The sequence below is a fragment of the Equus asinus genome, chromosome 1 (assembly GCF_041296235.1).
Source record: "Equus asinus isolate D_3611 breed Donkey chromosome 1, EquAss-T2T_v2, whole genome shotgun sequence".
Lineage (NCBI taxonomy): Eukaryota > Metazoa > Chordata > Mammalia > Perissodactyla > Equidae > Equus > Equus asinus.
Genome location: NC_091790.1, coordinates 34,444,562 through 34,471,065, shown reverse-complemented (window position 1 = coordinate 34,471,065; position 26,504 = coordinate 34,444,562). Strand labels below are relative to the sequence as shown.

Sequence of the window (26,504 nt, the reverse complement as noted above, 5' to 3'; positions counted from 1 at the left end):
CTCGGGCCCGTGGTTGCTCAAGAAATGAATGACTTGGAACTTTTCTTTGGCCTCTTAACCTTTAGGCTACTGTCCAGCAAAGTTCTGAAAGGCAACTACAGCCCGCAGCTCGTGGACAGCGGCCAAGGCACAGGGAAACAACGGAAACGTGGACATTGTTATTTCCTAAACTCGCCGCTTTGCGGGGACACGTGGGGTTTTCTTAGAGCAGAACGTCGCCGTGGCCTCCAAGGGCCGGCCCGCGGGGCATCTGCCGGGAGCGGGGCAGGGGCGAGGCGCGGGCGGCCCCGGGGCCCGGCCGAGCGGGGCCTCCGGGAGGCGACGCTCTGGCCCGCGCCCGCTCGATGGTCTCCGCGCGGCCGCCCGGGTCCGCGCGGTCCCGTCGCCAGGGGGCGCGCTGGCCGGCGCCGCCGAGCTCCGAGCTGCGCGGCCCGACTCGTGGCCGCCATATTGGATGCCGCAGCCGCTGCTGCCAGCGCTTCCTCCTCCGTCTTCGCCGCGCGCTGTTGGTTCCTGCGGCCCGAGCGGCGGGGAGGTGAAACAGGAGGCTGTCGGAGGAAGAGGAAGAAGGGGGTGGAGAGTGTAGGGGACCGGGCTGGGGGGTGGAGGACCGACACGGAGCGGGGCGGAGAAGAGAAGGCGCCGCGGCCCAGCCCCTCCCCCGCCGCCGCCGACCCGCCCCGGCAGCGCCTGTGTTCCCAGACCGGCGCCCGCCCGCCCTCGCGGCCATGCCGGGGCCTCGCCGCCCCTGAGGGCGCCCTGCCCCGCCCGTGCCTGCCCCTCCACGCCCGTCCCGCGTCGCAGCGGCCCGGCCACCCGCCGGCGCCCCCTCCTCGCGGCCGCGCCGCCGCCCCCGGCTCGCCCCCCCCACCCCGTGCAGTGGCCGCCGCCTCTTCCGCCGCCGGGCCCGGGGCCTCCGCAGCGACAACATGGAGGCTGTGAAAACCTTCAACAGCGAGGTTGGTATTGCAGCCGGGCCTCCCCCCGCGCCCACACGCCCCCAACCCGGGCCCAGGAGGGTGGGCAGGGCCCCGCAGGGTGTTCCCGGGTGGGGCGAGCGGCGGCCTAGCTGGGTCCGTGGGGGAGGGGCGTCTCTTTGCCCGGCGCCCCTCCCCCGGGCCCGGGGCGGGGGAGGGCTGGGGGAGGGCCGCCCCGGGGCGGAGGGAGGTTCCGGTGCTTCCAGCGCCCTATTGCAGGGCCGCCGGGTTGGAGGGGAGGCCCCGTTGGGCCCTCCCCCGGAGGCGCCCGGCAGGTCCCTCGGGGTCAGTTCCGCCGAGGCCTGGCCCGCCCACCTCTTTCCTGGGCCTGCGGGATTTCCACTGGCCGCCGGACGTCGCGGCCCAGACCTTCCCCGGGTTCTTAATGAGGCAGGCCCGGGTTAGGGGTGTGCGGGAAGAGCAGCTCCCGGAGTGATGCTCCGTGGTCCCATTGCACGGAGTGCTTATAGTTGAGATACTGTTGGCTGGGTAACCTGCCGACCGGGGACTTAGGCTGTGAGGATGGGGGAGTCAGGAGACAAGGTTTATTCTGCAGTTTCTTCTGTTCTTACTCCCCCCTCCTCTCATCGTCAGGGCATAAAGACACAAATGGCAGGGAGACCTGTGCATCCAGAGAGGGAAGAGGCTGGGAAGCATTTCCCACGGGCTCATTCACATGTCCTTGCTGACACTAGATTTTTAAGAAGTAGGTGTCCAGTTTACACTAGTTAGTTGACTCTACTGGATTGAACGGAGACAGATTTCGATAAAATATGTTAAATAATTTTTAAACTCCGGTTAAGTAGACCTTAATGCAAACACCAAACAAACAGCGAGTACGTATTTACACAACCAGAATAATCCTTACCTGTACACCTTAGGAAAAAGTGTTTTAGGTTGATGTTAACTAAATTTGCATAAATTTTAGGAACTTTTGATGGGGAAAGTGCTAATACTCTGTTCAATAGTATGATTAACAGAATCTTAAGTATTCGTCTCTTAAAGTGCCAGACTCACTGCTATGATAATCCGAAGAGGACAATACTTTTAAAAGCTCTTTTACAATTTTTGTTTTAAGAATTGGCATTTGGGAAGCTTAGTAAAGAGGCTAAAAGATAACATGCCTGTGAGTTGGGTTCTATATTAGAGTAGATGGCAGGAGCACAGTTATATGAAAGCAAGCACTTTTTTGGTAAAAGATTTTCTTTGAACACTGGATTTTGTTTTCTCTTTTACCACTTGATAAATACTTAGAGCAACAGTGTTGGGAATCTTCTCCGTTTTATTTGTGAATTTATAGCTCATAATTTGAGGCAAATTATAAAATTTGGTTCCACTCCACAATACTCTATAGTGCTTAAAATCTGGAATAAGAAATATTTAATGATACTGTATGTTTTAATTTATTGTTAATAGTTTCAACTGTGTAGGGAAAAAGGCTTTATGTAACCTTTTTATTTGCTACATATAAGGCTACAGCACTAGTAGAATGTTAAGGGTTTTTTTTAATTAGAAAAAAATCATTTCTCTTACTTCCACTTTGATTTGTCCCACACCTTTTTGATGGGTATCTCTTTTCTTTGTCTAGGGGGTTCCTAATATGTATTGTCCCCATTTCCCTAACTGCTCCCTCTGCCCCCTAAGTTTTAAACAGGATTCCTGCGGCATAGTGGAGTAGAAATGTTACAGTCATTTCATAGTATTGACGTCAAGAAAAAGGGGGTTAACATTTACATCAAGGAAAAGGGGCCTAACATTTACATAGCTAGCTAGATGTCTCACCTCTTTTCTCATCTTTACAGGAGGTTGAGATTTGTAGTATTCCCGTTTTAGCATGTGTGGCACTCTCCCCTTTCCCTCTCTGGATTTCAAAGAACTTAAAACATCTTTTAACTTCTTTATTGACTAATATGCTCACACTTCACCATGTTTGAAAGTGGGGTTAGCTTACAAATAATGGCAGTACAGGGTTGCAGACACAGTTGCGGAAGGGAAATGTATTTGAAAAAGATTTGAAGAGTATCTCTTTTTTTTTGGTTTAAACACAAAATGCATAATCTTGTTAGGTTTTTTCTGATTTTGAATATAGTTCTGTGAATGTCTGTAATGCTGGCCTTGTTAAAATTTTGTTGTAAGTAAGCATATAGAGGGAAATAGTTCACTAATGAATATTTTCCATTAAATCATGTGTTGCCAAGTGCAAAAAATAAAAAAAGAATCTGAGTTACAAGATCAGGAGACAAGGATGTTTTAGGGTGTTTACTTATGGTGAATTTGGCTTTTAAAGGCATTTATACTTGGACTGATCCCATCAGAACTTTCTCTGCTAAATTTAAAGATATTTTTGAAGCATTGGATTGTCAAGAAATTCCATTTGCTTTATAAGGCACCAAAATTTAACTCTAAGCGTAATCATTAATGTTTGTCAGCAAGATATTTTGATACTTCTCTTAAAATGTTTAAAGTATGAAATGCTTAGCTTTTGTGGCCTGCTAATTCTCAGGTTTTTCAAGATTGCCCTCCCCTCACTCCTACATATTGGCTTAAAAGCAGGAATGTGCTGATGATTGTGAAGTTAAGAATATAGGTTTTTAATCTGCAAACCGTGAATGAGTTTCTGTCTGAAAATTCCTGACCTGATGCAGGATATGTATGAGTCATGATTGGCATGTCCCCCTGCTCCCCACCCCCCGTAATTTCTCAAAGGGGTTCTCTAGCTTCCCCACCCCCGTGTTCAAGTCACTGTCAGCAGGTCCTTCATGTGGTAAATTCCTCTTCATTATCATGAGTTAAATGAGATTGAGGCTCAAGGGTTGATATTTAAGTGTCTACCGTGCTGGTTTTGTGGGAAAACCATAACTTCCAGTTAGGTATCATCATTGTGATGAAAGAGTTAATCTCATGACCACTAATGTCAGTTCTGAAATAATGAAAGAAAGTTTGTCTAGATTGGAATATAAGACCCCCTAAGAGTCAGTGCTGGACCCACACAGTTAACTCTAGCAGAATTATCATCATTACAAGGTATTATATTTGGTGCTGCTTTAAGATGGTGGCATTTGCTTGTTATGATGGTGTTGAGTTCTAACCTCAGTGAAAAGCGTCTTATTGGTCTGCTAAATTTGTGGACTACTTTAGGAGCACGGTTGGTAACTGGAAGGCAGCAGTTTTGTGTGAGCTGTACTTCTGTACTCTGTGCTTAAGAATGCCACTGTATGGAGGTCCTTATGGTAAGGTGTTTGTTTTTGAAAAGAGAATAGAAATGTATGACCCTTTCCTTAGAAAATTATAACTTAATTGGAGAGGGCAGTTTCATAATGTAGGAATTCAATATAGAAAATAGAAGAGTCTGTTATGCGTTGGTTGTATTTAGATAAGAAGGTAATTGGAAGAGGTGAATTTTACTTGTGCATTGGATTCTTCTTTTAATTTTTAAGGACTTAAAAAGACAAAACAAAACCTTAGCCCCAGTACCATTATAACGCTTCAAAAAGTTAACAGCAAATTGTTAACATAGACAAATACCAGTCAGTGGTCAGTATTTTTTTAGGTTCTTTGTATTGGTATTCTTGGTTGCATCACTACAATTATTTGTTTCCCCTGATCCATTTCTCTTGCTGCCCTGGATAGGCTGAGTGGTAAGATGTGGGACCAGATATGTAGGTATGATGTTTCAGGAAAATTATTGCATTTAATTTTTGGGTTTACCTTGGTTCATAAATTCCGAGAGGATTCTAGAACCCTTCTTCATCCTTAGGATACCTAAATTCTTCGTGCTTCTTGTCATTAGGCTCCTTTGGTTAGTGAGCTTACACTTTAAACTGTTTCAAGATGGAGACTTTACCGAGTCACTCTAATGCCCAGGACCTTTTCCTCCTCTTCGCTTTGTCTTTCGCCTCAAGAGTGAAATCCCGTCTCCGTTGTACTTCGGAACAGTTTTGTATCTAGTGTTCATTTGCCTAACCGCAGGACTTTTATTCTAATCTTTTTATTATAATCTCTAGTAGGAGACGTGGGTTGGTAGAGAATAGTGGAAAAGGTAGAGGGAGTGATAAAAGCATGTGAAATTTGTTTTTTATTTGTATATTTTCCCTTTGTCTGTGGTTCAGGAAAGGGAATTTATGTGAAACAGGTATAAAACATTGCCTTTTTCTTTCATTTTCATCTACCAGGGAATCTGTCTCTTTTTTCTTTCCTGTTTTGACTTTCCAGTGGGAGTGGTGATTAATTGTATCAATCAGGTCATCTTTTTTGTTTCTACCTTGTGAAAGTCTCTTAAAGATGTCACATACTTAGTGTTACATAGGAAGGAAGCCTTCATGAGCCCCTCCTTGCCCCAGTGGTGGGATAATTATTTGCTGTGAGCAGCTAATCCTGTGTGTTGTAGGATGTTTAGCAGCAACCCTGGCCTATACCCACTAGATGCCACTGTTGTGACAACTAGAAATGTCTCTAGACATTACCAAATGTCCCTTGGGGGACAAGATCCACCTTAGTTGAGAATCACTGCTTTAGGTCCCCTGTTAAACTGTCTTAAAACACTCTGTACTTTCCCTTCTAGTGTTTACTGCAATTTTGAGTCATTAGTAATAGTCTTTCCCACCAGACTAAGTTCTGTGGGGACAATGACCATGTATCTTCATTGCTTCATATTCTTGGTACATACATAGCACAGTGCTTTAACACATAGTGTATACCAAATAAAGATTTCTTGAATGAATGAAAGCGTGATAGACTAGGTAGCTGAAAGACCTGGACCAAGGTAGTTAACATTTGTGGACATTTGGTTTTTTCCTCTATAAAATAAATGATTGATTTGAGATTATATTTAGGTTCCCTGTTACTTGGAAGATTCTTTGACTAAATATAAAATAAGTTTTTTGTAGGACTTAATATGTATAAGCATTATTTTGAAGGTCATTTTATGCACCCTAGGAATATAGGAGATTAGATGAAAATTTTAAGTCAAAACTCTGATCTGTTTGTAATTTTCACTTCTTAATAAGGGAGAGTCAGGAGGGGACTATTCCACTGAAAGTTCCGGTTAGATTAAATCCATCCTAAGTTTTATATTGTAATTATGCTATTTTCGTATCCTTTTTTGTTTTATTCTTTTTTCAGTTTAAAACATACGGTAAAATTTTTTTTTACCAAAATTTAAAAAAATTAGCATACAATGATAATTGAGATCGATAATGTTTTTGAGACTGTGTGATTTGAGAGTGTTATAGTCTTAATCATTCAAGACTAAATATAAAAATTTTTTGGGAAGATTGAAATCCACATGATATATGTACTTCAACCATTTTATTCTATCCTAGCATTGAGTTTATTACAGTAGTTTTGAGTGACATTTAGGGGACATCTGTATTCCCCAGTCTCCTGGTCATATTTTTTGGTTACTTGTTCCTTTTTTTACAAGGGGTATAGTTGGCTTAGAATTAATGATGATATTACTACTTGTACATGGAATTTCACTTATCTCTTTCTAGGGCCAGTTTTGCTGTTTTTGGACAACTTTTAACTGATAAGGGTTTGAGAGAATGTAATCATCCTTGACCGTGAACACTGGCTGAGCTCCTGAACTCTTAAGTGAGCTCATTTTATCTGGTTTTGTTTTCTCAACATCTTTCTCTGCTCCTCTCTCTCAGGATTGTGCCTCTACTCCTGCTTGTACAGACTGCTTTTCCAGCAGCATGGACACAAGAAGCATAGTAAGATGATTATAATCCACATAAGGCAGGCCCTTTGGAAAATATTAGGTTTAAATTTGTAGTGAAATGATGTCTTGGTTGTATAGCAGTACTTGGGAAGCAGAATAAAGTTTGTCGGTTGGAATATATAAGTAATCTTAAAGAGAACATGGAGGAAATAAGTTGAACTTCACAAAAAATAGGTTAAGTGAAAAAAAAGTTATTCTGCTTAACAGTGACCATAAATCATACATAAACTCTTGTTGCATTTAATTGCATTCTGCTCCACATAATTTTACTGTATTTTTTTGTAAAAGAAATGTAACATTACCTATTTAATATGAGTAAGTTAAAAACTTCTTAATTTGGTGGTTGAAAACAAAATATCTTATATTTTGAGGAAGTTCTTCAAACTATAAGATGACAAATCTATGACAGATATACTGTAGGAACAGAGAAACAAAAAAGACTAAATCACATTTTTGATTTTTCTAATTATAGAGGAGCAGATTTTGGTAGAGGTACTATTAGGAGAAGTAAATGCTGATGAAAAATGTTGCTGTAACCTATGATGTCTTATCTGAGTTAGTTCTCTCTCAACTTTGATGGTAAACACGGTGTATTTGCTCCTTCTGATTTTGATTTTATGCATTTATTTTGTCTTTCTAGTTCTGCTTTACGAGAGTTTCTGATACACCATATTTTAAACTCAAGGAAGGGTATATTAATGTGTTATGATATCTACTGTAGGTCAGGAAATATCTTAGGAACTTTTATGTTACTGCATTTAGTCTGAATGGGGAGTATAGATTATGCATGTTTTTTAAAGACAGTTATGGCTATTAATGTTTGCAAAATTTGTTTTTAAAATAATTTTGCAGCTTAATATAATTTATGTAGATTGGCTTGAAAGACCTAGGATTTGATTCTTTCATTCAGTTGTTCATTTATTTAACCAATACTTAATGAACATGTAGCATGTGCCAGACGTTTTTCTGTCTGCTGGGACATGGTGGTAAACTAGACCGGCATGAAGCATACCCTCATGGAGCTCATGTTCTTGTGATCCTTTTTCCTTGACCTCGTCGGCTTTGTGTGCAGTGCTCTTGCTGCAGAGCTAGTGAGCCTGGGCAGGCGGTACTGACAGTGGGGTTGCCTCTTTGCTCGGGACTGGGGTGCTTGCAGCGCTGCTCTCCAGGCTCACTTCTGCCTGATGTCTTCTCAGCCTTTTGCCTTACAGAGTCCAGGTTGCTTGTCTGCTATTCAATATAGAGACTGAATGAGTAGACTTAGGTTAAACAAGAATATGGTCTTGTGTTTGCAACAATGGGGAAATAAGATGAGCTACCTTAAGTTTTATCTTATACCAAATTGTTTATTCTGTATTAGAAAAAAATCTCCATTTGGTATTTTGGAGTCATAACTATTTCTTATAAAATACAGCTTTAAGGAGGTTATCTTTTGTCAATGAGATGTTAATTAGTCTCCACATGCAAGTGATTTAAAAAAAACTTTTAAGTGGTGACCAAACCTGTATGAATTTGGAAGAATAAATTAATAAACATTTTTATTTGTAAAACTTCCTTGACTTAAGTACATGAAAAAATTTGGTCTCTGTCTCTCTCTTATAAACACTTATTTTCTGAATTTGATTTGATTCCTCAGGGCTCATTTGTGTAGCTTGTGAGTGAAAGATGAAACAGTTTGGATGATGTACTTTAATGTATAGAACTTGGGAAATGATGTAAAGATCTTATACTGAGTTACAGTAACTAAAAGGTTGACGAATACACCTAAAACTAATGCAATGTTATATGTCAGTTACATCTTAATTTAAAAAGAAGTTGTTGACTAAGTCCTAGTTAATGGCCTTCCTTTAATTTAGTAATGTTTTTGATACTATAAAGATAAAGTTTTATGGTTAAAAAAAAGATACAGGTATTTGAATTTATTGAAATATTTGAAAGCACTTGGGTAAAAATAGTGTTGAATAAGTTAAAATGTTTACGAACTGAAACATCTGATATAGCAAATGTCTAGTTTCTGTAACAGCTGTCGGCTTTGATGAAAAAATGTCTGGCTTATGTGTTTTTATTTACCAAACATTGTTAAAAGTGAGCCACTTGATAATATATAGTAGTTTATAGTCTGCCTCTCTTTTCCCCAACCATCAACTTGTTTCAGTGGGTCTTTAGGATAGCCTTGTGAAAAAAGTAGGATAGGTGCTATCTTCATTTTTCAAATGCGGAAACGGAAGCCCACCATTGTGATTTTACCAAGGAAATGCAGCTTTGTAAGTATTAGAGCAGAGACTAGCAGGACGCTGGTTGAATATTTTTTACCCTTGTGTGTAAAGGAGAACTGTCACTCCATTTTTCACAATACCTTTTTACTAGCATAATGTCCAAAGACAAATTGACTTTATTTTTTCCCACTTTATAAACTTTAGTTTTACAACTTAAGATTTACAGAAAAGTTGCAAGAATGATAAAGAATTTTCATGTACAATTCATCATGATTCCTCTTCTTATTAATCTTATTTCCTGTCTTATTCTCTTTCTCTCTCCACATATGTGTGGACACACGCAAACTTTTTTCCTAAACTTTTTGAGAGTAAATTGTAATTCATGATGCCTTTTACTTCTAAATAAGTCTGTATTTTCTAAAAGCAAGGGCATTCTGTTATATAACCATAGTACAGTTATCAAAATTAGGAAATTAGCATTGATATAATGCAATTGTCTGCAGACCTTATTCATATTTTATTAATTGTACCAGTAATGTCCTTAATAGAAAGATTAAATCCTGCATCACAGCTTGCATTCACTTGTCTTCTCTTAGTGTCCTTTAATCTGCATCAGTTGGTTATTAATGTTTGCTTTGTCTTTTATGACCTTTGATGATATTGATGAGAATAGGCTAGTTATTTTTAGAATTCCTTCAATATGGATTTGTCTGCTGTTGCTTCATGATTAGGTTCAGATTAATGTGCATTTTTGGCAAGAATACACCAGAAGTGATATTATGTCTTCAGTAAGCACATGGTATCCATTTATCCCATTAATAGGGTTGTTAACTTTTTATGCAAGGTTTCTCTATTGTAAAGTTACTGTTTTTCCCTTTGTAACAAGTATCTTATGGGGAGATATTTTGAAACTGCAATTACCTTGTTACTTATCAGACTTTCACTCATTTGTTTTAGCATCCATTTAGTTCTTGCCTGAGTCTGTTATTACTAACAGTGCTGCCAAATGGTGACTTTCTATCATTTCTTTATTTAGTTGGCGATCTGTGAGAGCTTTTCCTTCTTCCCATTTATGTATTAATGTATGTCTGCCTATCAGTATGAACTCATGGATTCTTTTTTATTCATTGGAGTTTTTTGATGCTTAAATTATCTCACTTTTGACCAGAGCTCCTCCAGGCTGGCTCCTGTATCCTTTTGACATGTGCTCATCATTTTTTGAGTACTCCCTTACTTTCTTGTATAAGAAGATATTGCCACCCCAGCCCTGGGATCAGCCATTTCTCCAAGGAGCCCTAGGTTCTTCTAGGGGATCTTTCTTAACAGATTGAGCTAGAAATTGTATATGTGTGTGAACATACATGTGTGTATATATCTACACATTTTTATGTTTTTTTGTCTAATCTGTCTGCCTGTGTAAAAAGCCCTGACATCGTGACATCCCCAGTTCCAGTCCAACACCTAGGGTTCATTCCAGCCTTTCCCCTCTCCAACTCTGTGATCCCTTTCTCTGACAGTGAGAAAACTAGTTTCTTTTATCCACAATATATTTGCTTATTATTTCATGAGTCCTGAAATGCACAAAGTATTTTCAGAATTGCTAACCCATATATCTGTGAAGATAAACCTATTAACTAGAATTTAATATTTCTTTATAGTTCATTTTTTGTTTAGCCTGAGGGCATAAAGTCAAAATACTGTGTTCAAACATTGCTTGGTTTGTTTTTTTCCCTTAATGTAGTTCTGCTATTCATTTAAAATATAATTAGGTCCAGTTTTTTCTGCTTGTATTCCGTTTTGTTGTTTTCCTCCATCCATTTTTGTTATTTCTTTTTTTTTAGCATGCAAAACATTAAACATAAATTAACTTTAATCCTCCACTTTTTATTAGCTTCACCATCATATGCTCTGGTGAAAAAACAAAAAGCAAAACCCAAAAAACCATTTTCTTAACATTCTTCAAATCAAATACCCAGCCAAAATTCGGAGGTTTAGATATGGAGAAGGTCTAAAGTGAAAGATCTGTTTCTAATAGCACAGATTCAAAGCATAGGTGAAAGGAAGTGTGTATTCAAAAAACTTCCGTTCTCTTGTGAATAGAATCTCTGTTCACAGAGGTCAGTAGACTTTTTCTGTAAAGGACCAGATAGTAAATATTTTAGGTTTTTTGGGCCACTTAAGGCCTCTTTCTCATAATCTTGTTAGTTTCACAATTCTTTCTTTCTTTTTTTCTTTGGTGAGGAAGATTGGCCTTGAGTTTATATCTGTTGTCAATCTTCCTCTTTTTGCTTGAGGAAGATTGTCTCTGAGCTAACGTCTGTGCTAGTCTTCCTCTATTTTGTATGTGGGATGCCACCACAGCATGGCTTGATGAGTGGTGTGTAGGTCTGCGCTTGGGATCCAAACCCACGAATCCTGGGCCACTGAAGCAGAGTGCACGAACTTAACCACTATACCACCGGGCCAGCCCCCACAATTCTTTTAAAATAGCAAAACCATTCTTGGCTTGAGGGCTTACAGAAATAGACCATGGGCCATACTTTGTTGGGCCCTGCTGCCCACTCTGCAACCTTGGAACTTGATTAATATTATGCTACTTGTAAAGCAGAATTATAATTGCGCAGAAAGATGTATTCCTTATAGGCTTTATAAGGTTTATTTTAAGATCAGAACAGAAACAAAACAATGTAAAAACTGGCTTAGTGAAAATTTTTTATTCAGCAGGTTTTTTGAGCACCTACCACAAGTGCAGACAGTATTGTAAGCTCTAGAGATTTAACAGTGTGCCAAACAGACTGAAACCAAACAACCCAGCCCCCAAAGTCTTGGCCCTTCTGCAGAGTTTACGTTCAGTTTTTGTGTGGGGGTATGTACTGGTGATGCATATTACTGGTTTTCCTTATTTAGTGACACATTTTATCTCCTAAAAGTTGTTTTCATGTTAGTTACAGAGTAAGCATCCCTGAAATCTTGATTTAAAAAAATGCAGCAAAGGGGGCAAACTTTAAGGAATTTGGCTCATTTCCTATCTCTCCTTTTTTGTGAAGTGTGATTTTTATTTGAAAATAATTCCCAGACATGATGCTGGCACTATATAACTATACTAACTTACTAAAGGAAGACAGTTATGTGAAACCTCACTAATTGAGACAAAGAACTCAGACTTAATTTAGTGATAAGTACAGTGTATCATAGAATCTTTAAAATAAATTATTCAAGTACATGGCAGTAATTCAGCTAATCTTTCTTTAAGGCTTTCATGAATAAAGAGAATGAGAATGATTCTTAAAATACTATCCAAAGTTGATAATCCAAAGTAGTTGCTTATGGTAGTTTTCTTGAAATAGGGAGAAAATCTCCTGACAGTGCTGATACTCATTTACCCAAAAGAAGCTCAAGAACTGTGTGCAGGTTCTCTATCTTGTCCATGGCCAAATATCAACACCTTTGAATGAAAGTCATCAAAATGAGTTTTTACCATGTTACATGTTTGTTATTGAAATGACTTCTACCTTTGAGTGCTTTATATATGTGTTTAATAAACCAGTAAGTACCTTTTTTTAAAGTTTTATTGAGGTATGGGCAACTGCTTTTGTAAGGATTATTAACACCTTTGGGTTTTTTTACCCCAAGAAAAAGTGGGTTTTATTTTTATAGCAATTCCTTTTTTAGCAGAATTTTCAAAATTCTTGTTTCTATTCTATCAGAGAATGCACAACCTCTTTTAGAGGCCTGTCACTGCTTTGGTGGCAATTACAGGAATAAAGCTTGTGAACAATTTAGCTGAAGAGTATTGACCTCCTAAAGGAGTTGGCTAGAGGCTGCCGCATCTTTCCTTGTGCAAAATTTCCCAATCAGAACTTTGATTCATTTGCAAAATCAAAGGATTAGGTGTCTTAGGCCTCTTAGAGCTGTAACAATTAGTGATTCCAAATAAGTCTCTGAGTGCTTCCTTTATTTTGCTAGTCTCCAGGATTATCAGACATTTTTTTCCCCATTTTAATTAGAATTTTCGAATTACCAGAATACAATAATAGCTCATGAAGGTTTTAATGTAGTAGCAACTAGTGGTTGGGGAGAATGCTAGGAAGTAGTTGCTGGTTGGTTGAGCTTTGTTATTTATGCATATTTGCCATCTATTTTTGTATTGTATTTTGCAGAGTGATTACCAGCATTGATTAGATACCCACATCCTTTTTCTCAGACAGCTCATATTTTAATAAGGGTGGGTGTGGATTACCGCCAAGAATTAGAAGGTAACGTGATGAATATTATGATTCAGAGAGTAGTGATGTAGCCTGTGTATACCATGTATACACTCTTATGCATATATCATGGTGTACACAGTATGGGGGAGCAGACACTGAGGCAAAGGATAAAGATCATTTTCAAGGAAATGGTGACTTTGGGTGGGGCTGGGGCTGGGAGGAGTGATGGAGAATTAGGCAAGGATCTGATGAAGGGCCTTTGTATACTATGCACAGATCTCATTTTTAATCACAAGGGAGTGGAGAGTCTGAAGGGTTTTAAATGAAAGCACTAGTTCTAAATTTGTATCTTAGATATATGATTAGTATCTTTGTGGAGTAGGGCAATGGAAGGATGAGATTGGGGGAAGGAAGGTTAAATTAGTATAGAGAATGTGAGGGGCTCAGCTAGAGTAGTGGGGAGAAGAAGACGGGGATGAATGCAAAATAATTTTAGTAATAATAGGGAGCTCCATATGAGGAAGAGGGTGGTGCTATGGTTTGGCTAAGTGACACGGCAGTTAAAGTGGTATGGTATCAATCATTGAGATGGGCAAATCAGGAGGGGGAAAAACTTGAGGAGAAAGATACTTTGGTGGGTTGGATTGGGTTGGATGGGGATCGTTTTTTCTACCTAGAGTAAAAGGAAGATCTTCAGTATGGAAAGAGAATTGGAAGTGCGCATATCTGAACCACCCAAAGACACTTAACTGCTGCTACTGTTTTGTTGAATACCGTGGTCATTTTGTCCATCTGGAAGATTTGATGTCCGTGGAACATCAAGATGGAGATACACAGTTGGATATATAGGTTAGGCACCTGGAGAGAATGGGCTAGAGATGAAGATTTAGGAGAAGGTACAGTTATCTAGAAAGATGCTCTAGAGAAAGAAGAGAAGCAGGCCGCGGGCAAAATCTTGTAGAATCTTTTATCTTCCTCACTTTTTGTTTTTCTGTTTTTTTAGATAAAGCTTTGACCCTTTCTATCATATTGTATTTGTGAATATAATACATTTAAAAGCAACTTTGCCTAAAACATGCTTGATTTTAAATTCTGCTTATACAACCAGATGGTCTTGTATGCAATTAAAATATAAGTAGTAAATTAAATGATCTGTGAATAAAATTAAGATTTAAGTTTTGTTAGTGAGATTTTGTTAGAATTTCTTAACATTAAGCTGCCTCATATCATTTAGCATTGTATTAGCTTCTCTCAGTCACTAATTCTTTACCTTAATTCTGTCCGCATAACCAATTTAATTATGAACATGGAATTGTGAATTTAAAGACTGTGTCATTAAAATAGAGCCCGTATTTATTTGAGAAATTCTAGCTAATGTGGTTTGTGGGAGTTTGCTATGAAGAGGGTATACAAATGAATTCTTTCTTTGTTCTCATTTTGGCCATTTCACTGTTAATAGTACTTCTAAAAATTAAGAGGAGGTAAAATTCACATTTTTTCTTTTTGATGTTTACAAAAGACATAGCAATGAACTGAAATTAAACAAAGATGGATTATTTGGATCCCAGGGAAAATTTAAACTGAAGAGTTTTTTTTATATTTGTGCATTTTTTTTTGTATTTATGTATTCTGTTTTCTCCTATGGAGAATCATTTCTGTTCTCCTTGATTTTAGAGTAGGGTAGCTAAAGATCATTACAGTCATGTTATGCATTTGTGGCTGTAGGCATAACTAAGTTTGTGGTTCTATGATGGAGTTCCTTGTTTACATCCATGATTAAACTTGATTTCTAGAAATTACAAATTTTAGACCTGAAAGACTTGTGATAGTATATCATTTAACAGATTCATTTTACAGAAGAATCAAGGCCCAGAGATGATGAAACTTGTTCAGAATCACAGCTTATCAGAGGAACATAGTTGCCCAAATTAGAAGAAATTTCTGGTCTCTGTGTCTCAGTTTGTTGTTGTTTTCATTTTCTCAGTCTGGATTTTTTCAGTGAGATTTTGGTAGTATTTAAGTGTGTTGGAGGTGGAAGAGGAGTGAGAATTGGTGGTTCTTAGTAGATTATTATCGTTTCATGCTAGTAACCCTGAGTTGGGTTAAGGAACAAACTACTGTACTGGGACACTCTTGTGCTCATAAAATAGGGCGCCACAGGAAATATGCGTTCCTTGGCAAGGAAGTCTTGTATAATGATGCCCACGTAGCCAGCAGTTCTCTAGCAACTCAGCTCTCTGCAGAAAAGTAAAAAAAAGGGCTTTGAGTACAAAGTTCACATACCTTGTACCTTCTTTGTAGGAGAGCAGTGCAGTTACTCTTTAAGCCGTTATCCTTGGCATGTTTCGAATTTTCCTGTTTTAATAATGGTGGGTAGTTAGCAACTACTTCCTTTAGATTTTCGCAGACTTCTGTTTAGAAAGCTCCCATACTGGTATTTTAAAGCATGACAAAGCTACAAAATTAATATGGTTGCTTTCAAAGTAAGATGTGATTGATTACAGTTGGCAAGGAAGGAGATAGTTGTTTCATTATTTATAAGATGGGCTTGGACAAGATTATCCTAGGGTTTCTTAAATATTAACCCGAATGAACAAGTTTTCTAATAAATTTTTCTTAGCTTCAGTTTACTCATTTTAAAAATAGGGATAATGATGCTTTCCCGGACTACCTCTCACAATTGGTTTAAATATTTAAAATATTGTCTGGTTTTGAAATATTAAAAATGTTTGTTTTAAATATTTTTAAAGTTCGTTTGAATATATAAAATAATGAAATAATTTCATGAAATGTTTGGAAAGCTAAAGAATACCAGTTATACCAGTTGTAATTTTCTTAGTTTTCTAAAATAGGTTTTTTTCTGAAAGTCTTCCTAGAGAAAACTAAAGAAGGATAGTTTAAAAAAAAAACTGCAGCTGGGAACATTCCATGTCATTGTGGGTATCTCTGCTGCCCTGGAAAGTATCTTCATGTTATAGCATACTTTAATAATAGATAAAAGTTATGGAGATTATGCTAGAGAAAGTGCTAGATTATGTTCAGCCTATTTTCCAAGTTGGAGAAACATTTGAACAAAACTTTTGAACAGCAGACAGTAACAAAATACAGACCATGATGTATTTGGGGCCAGTATTATTACTGGTTTTCATTTATAAGAATTTCAGTTTTTTGCTAAATCCAGCAAGACTTTTTTTTTTGAAGATTTTATTTTTCCTTTTTCTCCCCAAAGCTCCCTGTACATAGTTGTGTATTTTTAGTTGTGGGTCCTTCCACTTGTGGCATGTGGGACGCCACCTCAGCGTGGCTTGATGAGTGGTGCCATGTCCATGCCCAGGATTTGAACCATTCAAACCCTAGGCTGCTGAAGCGGAGCACACGAACTTAACCACTTGGCCACAGGGCCGGCCTCCCAGCAAGACTTTCAAGAAAATCAATTTTAAATAGTTATTAGAGTATAATTTTGCACCAGAATGTATAAAGTTTGTATTTCACAGATACACATATGCATTTTTACAGTATTTGTATGTGTACGTAGATGCTTATAGAAAATGCGTGAAGGCAGCCTACTAGCCTTTTAACAGAGGTGGTTTCTTATGAGAACAATAGGTGGAGCGTACAGTGAATGAGAGCTTTCAGTTTTTGGAATTTTTCACAGTCAACATTTATTACCATATTACTTTTGTAACATTTCCTTCAAACCCAAAATAAACGTGTCTTAGCTTTGGGGAGTTGGTCTATTTTGATATTATTTGAGTTAAATCCTTTAGGGAAAGTGAGTTCTTGTTAAGGGTTGGAAGACTCTTAAACCTTATTGAGGATTGCTTAAAATTTATGTTTAAATGGAATTTATTTAGCTGTTATTTGATCAGTAGATGTATAAGCTTTATAATCTGCTGTTTTTTTGATTGAAGTCTTCTTGGTTATTAGTTTGATGCTATTAAATGGTATGTCTCTACAATTATCTGTCTTACTCAGTTGTGTCTGTTGGTTGCTAGCTGGTGGACTTTTTTTGCAGGGAAAGATACACTTGAGCTAACATCTGTTGTCGTCTCCGCCTTTTTTTCCCCTCCCCAACGCCCCAGTACATGATTGGTATCCTATTTGTGAGTCCTGCTGGTTCTATGTGAGCCGCCACCACAGCATGGCAACTGACAGATGAGTAGTGAGGGAGCCAAACCCAGGCCACCAAAGCGATGAGAGCGCTGAACTTTAACCAATAAACCATCAGGGCTGGCTCAGCTGGTAGACTTCGTGAGCTTTGTTTTTGGAAACTGAGTGTCTGGGTAGCCAGAAGAACTCAGTTTGAGACATGGTTCTGTAGCTTAATACCAATCTGCATTTAGTTAGGTCACTTACCCGAAATTTATTTATCTATAAAATGAGAATAATAAATATTAATCTTATTGAGCCATTTTGAAGGTAAAAGTGATTATAGCATTTGTGACAGTGCTTAATAATTGATAAAGTGCCATTAAGATGAAATGTAATATTTACTACCATCTTTCTCCCTGTCTCTTTTTGGTCTTTGTATTTGTTGCTCATATTTCTGAAATGATTGTATCCTAAGGCCTAGTAGTCTCTTGTTCTACTTACTCTCTCATTTAGTCTTCAGTATTTATTCTTTGTCTCTTCAGCTATTATCTCTTCAGAAATGACTTGTAGTTTTGCTTTTCTCTTTTGGGGATTCAGTCTCATATCTTCTCATTATTTTGTGTACATGTGCACATATAGTCGTATTGTTATCACCCCAAATAGAAACTTGTCTTTTTCCACAAACTTCTTATGTTTTTAGACGTCTTGTTTTATGTCAGTAGTAAAATCATGTTCCCAAATATTCAGACTTGAAAACTTGGAATTTTCCTAGGTGCCTCTCTTTCATCTATATTTTTTTAGTCCTTAAATCCAATGCATTATTTTAAAAAATATGTTTTACATCCTTCCCTTCCTTTTTATTCTCCGTATTAAAAAATAAAGTATTAAATATATGTAAAGTATAAATAAAATATTAAAAATAAAGTATTAATACTTTAATCCATGGCCCCATCACTTCCCCTTGCTTTGTTATAGTCAGTTTTTAATTGGCTTTTAATTTACTATTCTCTGTTCTCTAGTTCGTACAGTAGAACTAAATGTTTTTTAGATTACTAGATTAAGTTTTGGTAGATCGATCTCTTCAAACAACTGTTTTGCCTGAAACACTTTGTACTTTTAAAACCCTTTCAGATTACTTTTACCTTCAACTGTGTAGATTTCTCAGCTATGGATTTAAGGCTTTTTATAAGACTCTATTTTAGAAATAAATAAATTATTTATTAATATGTGTAAGTTAAATATATAAGTGTGCTTATATATACATTGCATATACACAGTGCTATGTAGCAGAAAGATTTACTTTATGCAAAGCTGTGTGCTATGTTTTCATCTGTGTGTCTTGTTTTTGGTACTGAGTGATTCTCTGGTAGGAATGCACAGTGTTCTGTTGAGATTCTGATGCATTCCCATTAGGAAATAGCCACTTATCCAGTCCTTTATGAAAATTATTGTTTGTAAAGAGAGATTTATTAATGAGTGTGTTATAAATGTAAATAGTGTGGAAGCAGAATCACAGCTGTAACAGGAATGCTCTTTCCAGTCAGCCCATTTCTCTTCCATTTTCTTCATTAAACCTTTTGCTCTGTTATTTACCACTGGATATACATTTCATTTGAGTACCTCCCCCAGTAGCATTTTTTATTTTGGCGCTAAATTATGCCATGCATTCTTGTTTTCATGAGGCAAAGTCTTGAGGTCCACATGGATCCCCAATTTTTAAATACTACTTTAGTATGTTATTCCTGTCTTAAATGTATATGGGGCTGTGAGCGGAGAAAAACAAAGATGCTCAGCCACTAATAGTTACGTAAATTGTTTCCCCATGTACCAACTTTCTGTTATACACAATTCAACTTAGTGTGTCCACATTATTACCTGTGATTACATTTTAGAGACCTTTGAGATCAGTAGTGAATCATCAGAGCTGACAGTGGTAAAGCTCAGAATACTAACAATCTACTCTCTTACAATGGTATGTCTGTGCTCCCTGCTTCCATCTCAGTAGATTATTAAATGCTTGAGGTGAAGGTCTTCAAGTTATTTTTTATTTTCTGAAGGACTTAGTATTGTGCGTATCTACGAGTAATGTTGGCTTGATTTGATTTGTCACCGTTTAGCTTTGACCTGTTGATCAGTTGAATTTGGCTTTGTTTTCCCTAGTTCTTTGTTTGTTTTTGGTTGATTTTGCCTTAATGATAAAACTTTATTGATCTGAGTAGGAATACTGTTAGTGTTTATGATTAACTCAAAAGTAAATTTGAAAATAGTGTACAAAAATGATTATTATACAACATTGTGAGTGATATTGGGGATATATTCAGAGTGAGACATTCTGCTGCTTTGAATATATTGGCATAGGATTATAGATACAGGGTTGCAAAGATTATTAAAAGTGAAGTCCAGGGGGGAAAAATAAGAGAAATCTATGTGATCACCTGTGGCTTCGGTATTTCATTTCTTTGAGCAAAATAGATCTGTTGCATTCAAGTGAATTTAGATATGAAGAAGCTGGATAAATTTATTTTGCCTGCTTCTCTTTGGTTACCTGATTGTCTTTGGAACCCAGTAAGCTACTTTGTCAAAGATAAGTCAGGATATATTTGAATACCTAATATATGAAAGGAACTATTTTGGGCATTGTGGAGGATATGAAAAAAAAGATACTGATAATGGTAACTATTTATTGAAGGTTTGCAATATGTGAGTCAGTGTTTTCCAAAGCAGAGGGATAGATGGAAAGATGGGTGGATGGTTGGATAGATAGGTAGGTAGGTAGGTAGATAGAGAAATAGACTAAACAGAAAACATGAACAAAATAATTTTACATTGTGATGAGATTGCTGTGAAGGTAATAAGCAGAGTGTATAACAGTTATCGGAGGAAGAAGAGGATCTATATCTTACCTGCACACACGTGTACATACAGAAATACACACATACATAAATTTATATATATATTCACCATTGGTAGCAGGATATGATTTCAGATGTGGAAGTTACTCCTTTTTCCCATTCTTCTGACTACAATTAGGAAAAAGTCTGAGTTTCATACCACTCTGTCTGTTCCATCTCTAGGTATTTGCTTATCTTCTTTAAAAAAAGAACCAAAGCAAAGATTGTACTTTAGACTCAGATTTTGGCAAGCAGGATTCTCCAAAGAGAATTTAATCATGTTTTATTTTCCTTGTAACTAATTTTGGTATTACCTTCTACTTATGACTGTGGCATAGAGCAGTGTCTCTCAAAAAAATCTTTACCACAACCCACAATACGAAATATAGTTTGTGTCATGAGCCACTAGTCAAATACGTAAATTAACAGGAACAAAAGATTCCCCCAAGATTAGTCAGTGTACCTCATTATTTCTGTTTTGCTCTGTTTTATTTTAATTAGGGGGGAATTACCTTAAGTTTTCATCTGGTGGGTGAGATTATGTTTTGAAGATAAGTAAAAGACCATTCTAGATGGAAAGAATGACATGAAATAGAAAATTTTTTCTTCTAATTTTGAGAAAATTGTCTATGCCTAATAAATTATATTCAATTTTATATTTCTCTGAACATTTTTCCTGTTCTTTTGCATTTGATTTTTATCAAGTTGTAATTATTGCAGATATTTTATATTTGTCATATAACATGTTAGACATTTCCATATTTCTATATTAATAGTATATCATATTAACTTTCTATCTCTTAGTATACCTTACTGAATCTCTCTGCCTGGGCATGTTTTTCTTTAACTCGCATATAAAATGTTACTGTAAAAATAATCATGAATATGGCTTTTTGTTTCTTTAAATATATAAAGTTATTAGTAAAAATTTTATAACTCTTATATTTAGCATCATACTACCTTTTTCTTCCAGATATTGTATTTTTCAGTTCTGAAATATTCATTTGGTTCTTTTTTTGTAGTTTCTCTTTCTATGCTGAAAACTTTCTTTGCATTTATTTCAAGAGTTTTCTCCTTTATCTTAATGAGGATGATTATAACTTCTTTAAAATCTTTGGTAATTCCAACATCAGCATCATCTGGGGTTGGCATCTGTTGATGATCTTTTCCATTGAGCAGTATGGACAGATTTTCTGCCTCTGTGTATGAGTGTGTGTGTTGGTGTGTCAAGTGAGTTGGGCTTGTATGCCAGGCATTTGCAGTGTTGTGGGACTTCATTAAAATCCTCTGAAGAGTGTTGAGTTTGTTGGTTTGCTTAGAAGGTGTTCACCTTAGTTCGGTTCAAGATGCAACTTGTCTTGCCTTTTTGTGGCAGTTCCAGTGTCAATTCAGTTTTCAAAGCTTTTTTTTTTTTTTTTTTTTTTTTTACTGTTTGGGTGTGCCCAGCACATGTGCCACTCAGAAGTTAGTCTAGGCATTGGGCAGTTTTTTACAGAGATTTTAGTCCTCAAAGTCTTTGCTGTGCTTTTTTGGGTCTGTTTCACGCAAACACAATTCCAGGATGAGCCTAGGACTTAAGTTAGACTTAATTAACTTAATTAAGGCCTTAATTAACTTAATTCTTCTTCACACGGGATTAGAGGATTCTCTTCTTCAGCTCTTTCTGGGTTTCTCCTGCTCTTTCCAGATCACAGGGAATCCTTCTTCAGGTTCCTCTGGCCAAAAAGTTAGGTTTCTCTCCAGGTTTAGCCTTCAGAGTGAAGTGGCAAGAGAAGAAGAAAAAAAAACGGGGACTCCCCACCATGTTTTTTGGATAATAGGGGTCCGTTTTCCTGGTTCCTGTGTCTGGAGATGGCTCTTCTCTTGGGGTTTTAGGTGCCAGTGTGGCAACAGTGGCTGCCCTCCAACACTTATTAGGGCCAGCAGAGAAAAAGGAAATGGGGAAGAAAGATTTTCTCTTTCCCTCTGCTAGCTTGGAGGCGTCCTTTTACCTAGCCTTCTGGCTAGACAAAGGGGGTTTTCCCTACAGTTTTGCTTCTAGTATGTGCTGCTTTTGATTCTGCCCACTCTGGGATCAAAGCTGGGAGATAACAGAGGAACACAAAACACTGTGGAAATTTACCTCCTGCCTCCCCGGGTATCACTGGCCATTGTTCAGGTGTCACTCCAGTCTCCAGTTGGCTTGCTGTTTTACTTCTCAGAGTCTTCAGTAGTTGCTTTTTGTATTGAGTCTGGAGTTTTCAATTGTAATCAGAAGGAGAGAAAGGCTGTAGTTGGCTTACTGTGCCTTGGCTTGCTGCAACCCCTATGGACTTTTTTTTTTTTTGCTGAAGAAGATCTGCCCTGAGCTGGCATCTGTTGCCCATCTTCCTCATTTTGCTTGAGGAAGATTTGCCTTGATCTAACATTGCTGCAGCATGGCCAATGCCTGGTGTAGGTCCGCACCCTGGAACTGAATCCAGACTGCTGAAGAAGAGCATGTCAAACTTAACCACTAGGCCACCAGGCCAGCCCCACTGTGTACTTTTTTAAAGAGTATTTTTTAACTCCCTTTATTCCAAAGATTTGGAGAGGATATGTAAATTTTTCTGTTGAATTAAAGGACCATGTAAGTTTTTGTGACCTAAATTTAGTTCTTTAAAGGTCGTTTTTTGGGAAAAGTTAACTACAGCTTTTCTTTGTTACCAACACAGTTTTCAGCTATACTTTAGATTCAAAAATAAACACCTTCCTTTTTAACGGTCTTCAAAACTGTGGTATTAACCTTAGACACCCGCCATACTTGAAAAATGAGGAGTTCTCCTTAATAATATAAAAGGTTAATTATTTATGTGAAAATGCCTGTAGACAATATAAGAAAGGATAATTAGTTATAAAGCATATAAACATTTGTTTTTGTCATAATCTTCCTAATACTTTTATTTATCAGATTCTGGATTTCTTTTTTTTTTTTCAACTAGAGGGTTCCTCTCACCTCACCCCCAAAACTTGGTATGTAGGTTGATCTTACTAGACAGATGTTTGCATACTTCAAATTTATAATTTTAAGAAAATAAGCATCATTTCTCCTTAAAATGTCTTACACTTAAAAAAGGATTCTGGATTTGTGATTCTGAGAAAGATGTACAGTTTTGCATATTCTTCACCAAATAACATTGTTTATTACCTTCATTGAGTACTTAACTACACTCTGCAAACTGTTTGTTATTAGAATATTCTGTCTGCAAGAGCACCAGGTCATCAGTTCCTTGAGGACAGAGACCTTGTCTGCCTGTTCACTGGATCCATAGTGCCTGGTACTAATGAGTACATTTGGATTGGCTGATGAATTGTTAAATTATAGATGATTTGCATTTTCTGTTGTCTTTGCTTTTTTGTGTTTTCCGGTTTTTCTGCTTTACTATACTAAAATATTTTTATAACAAGAAAAAAAGGTTATAGGTCTTTTTTAAAAAAAAGATTATTTATGTTCGCTCACTGGTTTTTTAGGCATTATAACAATTCAGATTTTATGTGCTTTGGTGTTTGCAATTACATATGGTCTGTTTTTTTCAAAGATGCATTCGAAACTTTTGTTCTGAAGTTTTCATACTGGCACATTATTTAGTTTAAAATCAGGAGCCATGCCTTTGTTAAAAGCCTGATCTGGGTGTCCTTGCAGAATATCTGTAACATACCCTTTTGGTCTTTGCTCTTTGAAAAATTCTGATTGCTCAAGAATGTTGCTACTTCAGGAGAAGTTACATTTTTTACGAAGAAATTTGCTTTAAAAATGTTAGGAAAGAGTCAGTATTGATCACATTATGCTTTTACAGTGTGCTTTTCTTAATGTTGAATTGGGTACTGTCAATTCTAACGTTTATGGTTCTCTCGCCACATTTTGTTACATCAGGTGCATCTCATTTTGTGTGTTAGTTTGTTACATGCTTATATTAACTAATACTTTATATTGTGTCCCATGTATATATGGAAGATCATGCCATATAGAAAGGAGAACTTGTATGTTAGGAGTGAGAAATTCTGGATATAGAGAATACCTAGTTTTTGACTTGAAGTAAAATTTGTAATAAAGTGTATTGGTTCTTAGGTATTAAAGTTGGTGAATAATAGGCTCTTTAAAATGACTTAATCAGTGAAACAAGGACCTTATTTACTTTTTATTCTTATATGCAAAATACTGAATTTCTATTTTTTTTTTTTTTAAAGATTGGCACCTGGGCTAACAACTGTTGCCAGTCTTTTTTGTTTGTTTGTTTAAGGATTGGCACCTGGGCTAACAACGGCTGCCAATCTTTTTTTTTTTTTTCCTTGCTTTCTCTCCCCAAACCCCCCCATACATAGTTGTATATCTTAGTTGCAGGTCCTTCTAGTTGTGGGATGTGGGACGCCGCCTCAACGTAGCCTGACGAGCAGTGCCATGTCCGCGCCCAGGATCCGACCCCTGGGCCACCACAGCGGAGCACACGAACTTAACCACTTGGCCATGGAGCCGGCCCCCTGAATTTCTATTTTTATTTTTACTTAAGTTATTTAGGAAAAAGAGAACTGTTTTATTTTTAAAATTTAATTTCTACTTCCAATTATAAAAATAATTTTCACAAAAATATGAAAATTAAAACATTTATACAGTCAAGTTAGAAAATGAAGAAAAATTATTCACAACTTTGTTCTACTGTACGTATTAGTTTTCTGTTGCTGTGTAACACATTACCACAAACTTAGCTTGTGGCTTAAAGCACCGTGTATTTATTTTGCACTTTCCGTGGGTCAGGATCCAGGTGCTGGTTGGTTGGGTTCTCTGCTAATGGTCTCAGAGGCTGAAATCAAGGTGTCAGTGGCCTGTGTTCTAATTTCAGACGTGGGTTCCTCTTCCAAGCTCATTCACATTGTTGGCATAATATAGTTCTGTGCTGTTATAGGACTGAGTTCTCTGTTTGCTGGCCTTGGCCTGGGGGTCACTCTTAGTTCCCAGCAGCCACTCTCAGGTCCTAGTAGCCATGTGGCCTTCTCACATGTGTCCACATGGCAGTGAGAAGAGCGCTAGCTCTCTAGTGTCTTTTATAAGGACACTAATCCTGTTGGATCAGGGCTCCACTCTTATGACCTCATTTAACCTTAATTACTTCCCTAAAAGCTTTATTTCCAAATATAGTCGCGTTAGGGGTTTGGACTTCAACATAGGAATTTCAGAGGGGGAGATATACTGTGGAGGGCCATTGTTGGCAAGTGGAGTTAGAGAGAACAGATTGTATACAATTTTTATTTTTTTTAAAGTACAAAGGAGATTTTATTGGAAGCTCTTCCTTCTCACCCTGTACTGGATCCCCCAAAGAGAACAGTGTTTTAGTTCTGATGATGATTATGTTCATATCACTAAGGAATATTTTTATATCACTTTTATACCATTCAAGAAAGGTCAACTTCAGACATTATTTATTGGCTGTTTGCAAGAAGAGATGAGACATTAGTTTACTTGTGCTGCTCTTGCCCCCTGTGGTACCTTGATTTTGAGTGATGGGACTCTGGAACTCTGCAGGACAAATTATTTCCCTCTTTGGCTGTATCTTTTTTGTGTGTACAGTGGCTTAGGGTTTTGTCTTTGTTTCATCAGTTACCAGTCCTCTTATCACACTTCCATTCTCTGGGAATTTGTGATTTCTTGTCTGGTGATTCTGCTCTCCTTCCTATTCTGCTTTTCATTGTGAGTTTTTATATCTTTTTAAAATTTTATTCATTCATTGTCCTCCCAATAGGAGGAAGAAAAGAAAAATATCTATAGTCAGCGTGCTATCTTAAATTGAAAGTATTGAGATTGTGTTGCCTCCAGGCACTTTTGTTATTTCTGATTTTCTGATTTCTTTGGGGATTTGAGATATCCTAACTAGCACTCTCAAGGCCCTAAAGGACCATTGTTGGGAAAGATGGATTGGTTTGATTACTGTTTTAGTTATTTTAGGTTCACACTTAACGTTAATTTCATTGGTTGTAGAACCGACAACCTTGAGAGCATAAGATTAACCTGTAAATGAGCAAGATTTTACCGAAATTTGATGGTTCTCTGGAGTATGTCAGATAATAAATTCTTTGTTGGGCTCTTCCAGGGTCATAGTAGAATTCATTTACTATTGCTGAAATTGAGAGAAGCACTAAAACTTTTGAAGTGAAGAGTTTGCTTGAAATAAAACATTATTATTAAGTTTTGGGTATTGAGATTCTCTCAGTGCACAGATGAGGGAGGGCATGAGGTACTTTCCAGAGACATGAAATTGCAGAGTTTATCCAAAAAGAAAAAAGTGCACATTTGCAGGATTGAGAAATATTGCCCGAATTCAGGGGTTGGCCTGCTGTTGGAATGCCCCCTGCCCATTCATATATGAATTGTCTGTGGTCACTTTCTT

At 37.6% G+C, this 26,504-nt stretch overlaps 1 protein-coding gene across 7 annotated transcripts in view; it reads left to right on the top strand.

Annotated features, from left to right (window-relative positions):
* The first annotated feature begins 412 nt into the window (after positions 1-412).
* Positions 413-26,504, top strand: part of SCAF8 (SR-related CTD associated factor 8) — a 203,200-nt gene continuing 177,108 nt past the window's right edge. For 3 of the 7 annotated variants that reach the window (XM_070485823.1, XM_070485913.1, XM_044761786.2), the window contains exons 1-2: positions 799-959; positions 6,629-6,691. In XM_070485823.1, the coding sequence (XP_070341924.1) occupies positions 930-959; positions 6,629-6,691 (93 nt within the window). In that variant the 5' untranslated portion in view covers positions 799-929. Of the gene's footprint in view, positions 960-6,628; positions 6,692-26,504 lie in introns of all 7 variants that reach the window. The other 4 variants (XM_070485993.1, XM_070485954.1, XM_044761788.2 and 1 more) reach the window with 3 other exon arrangements.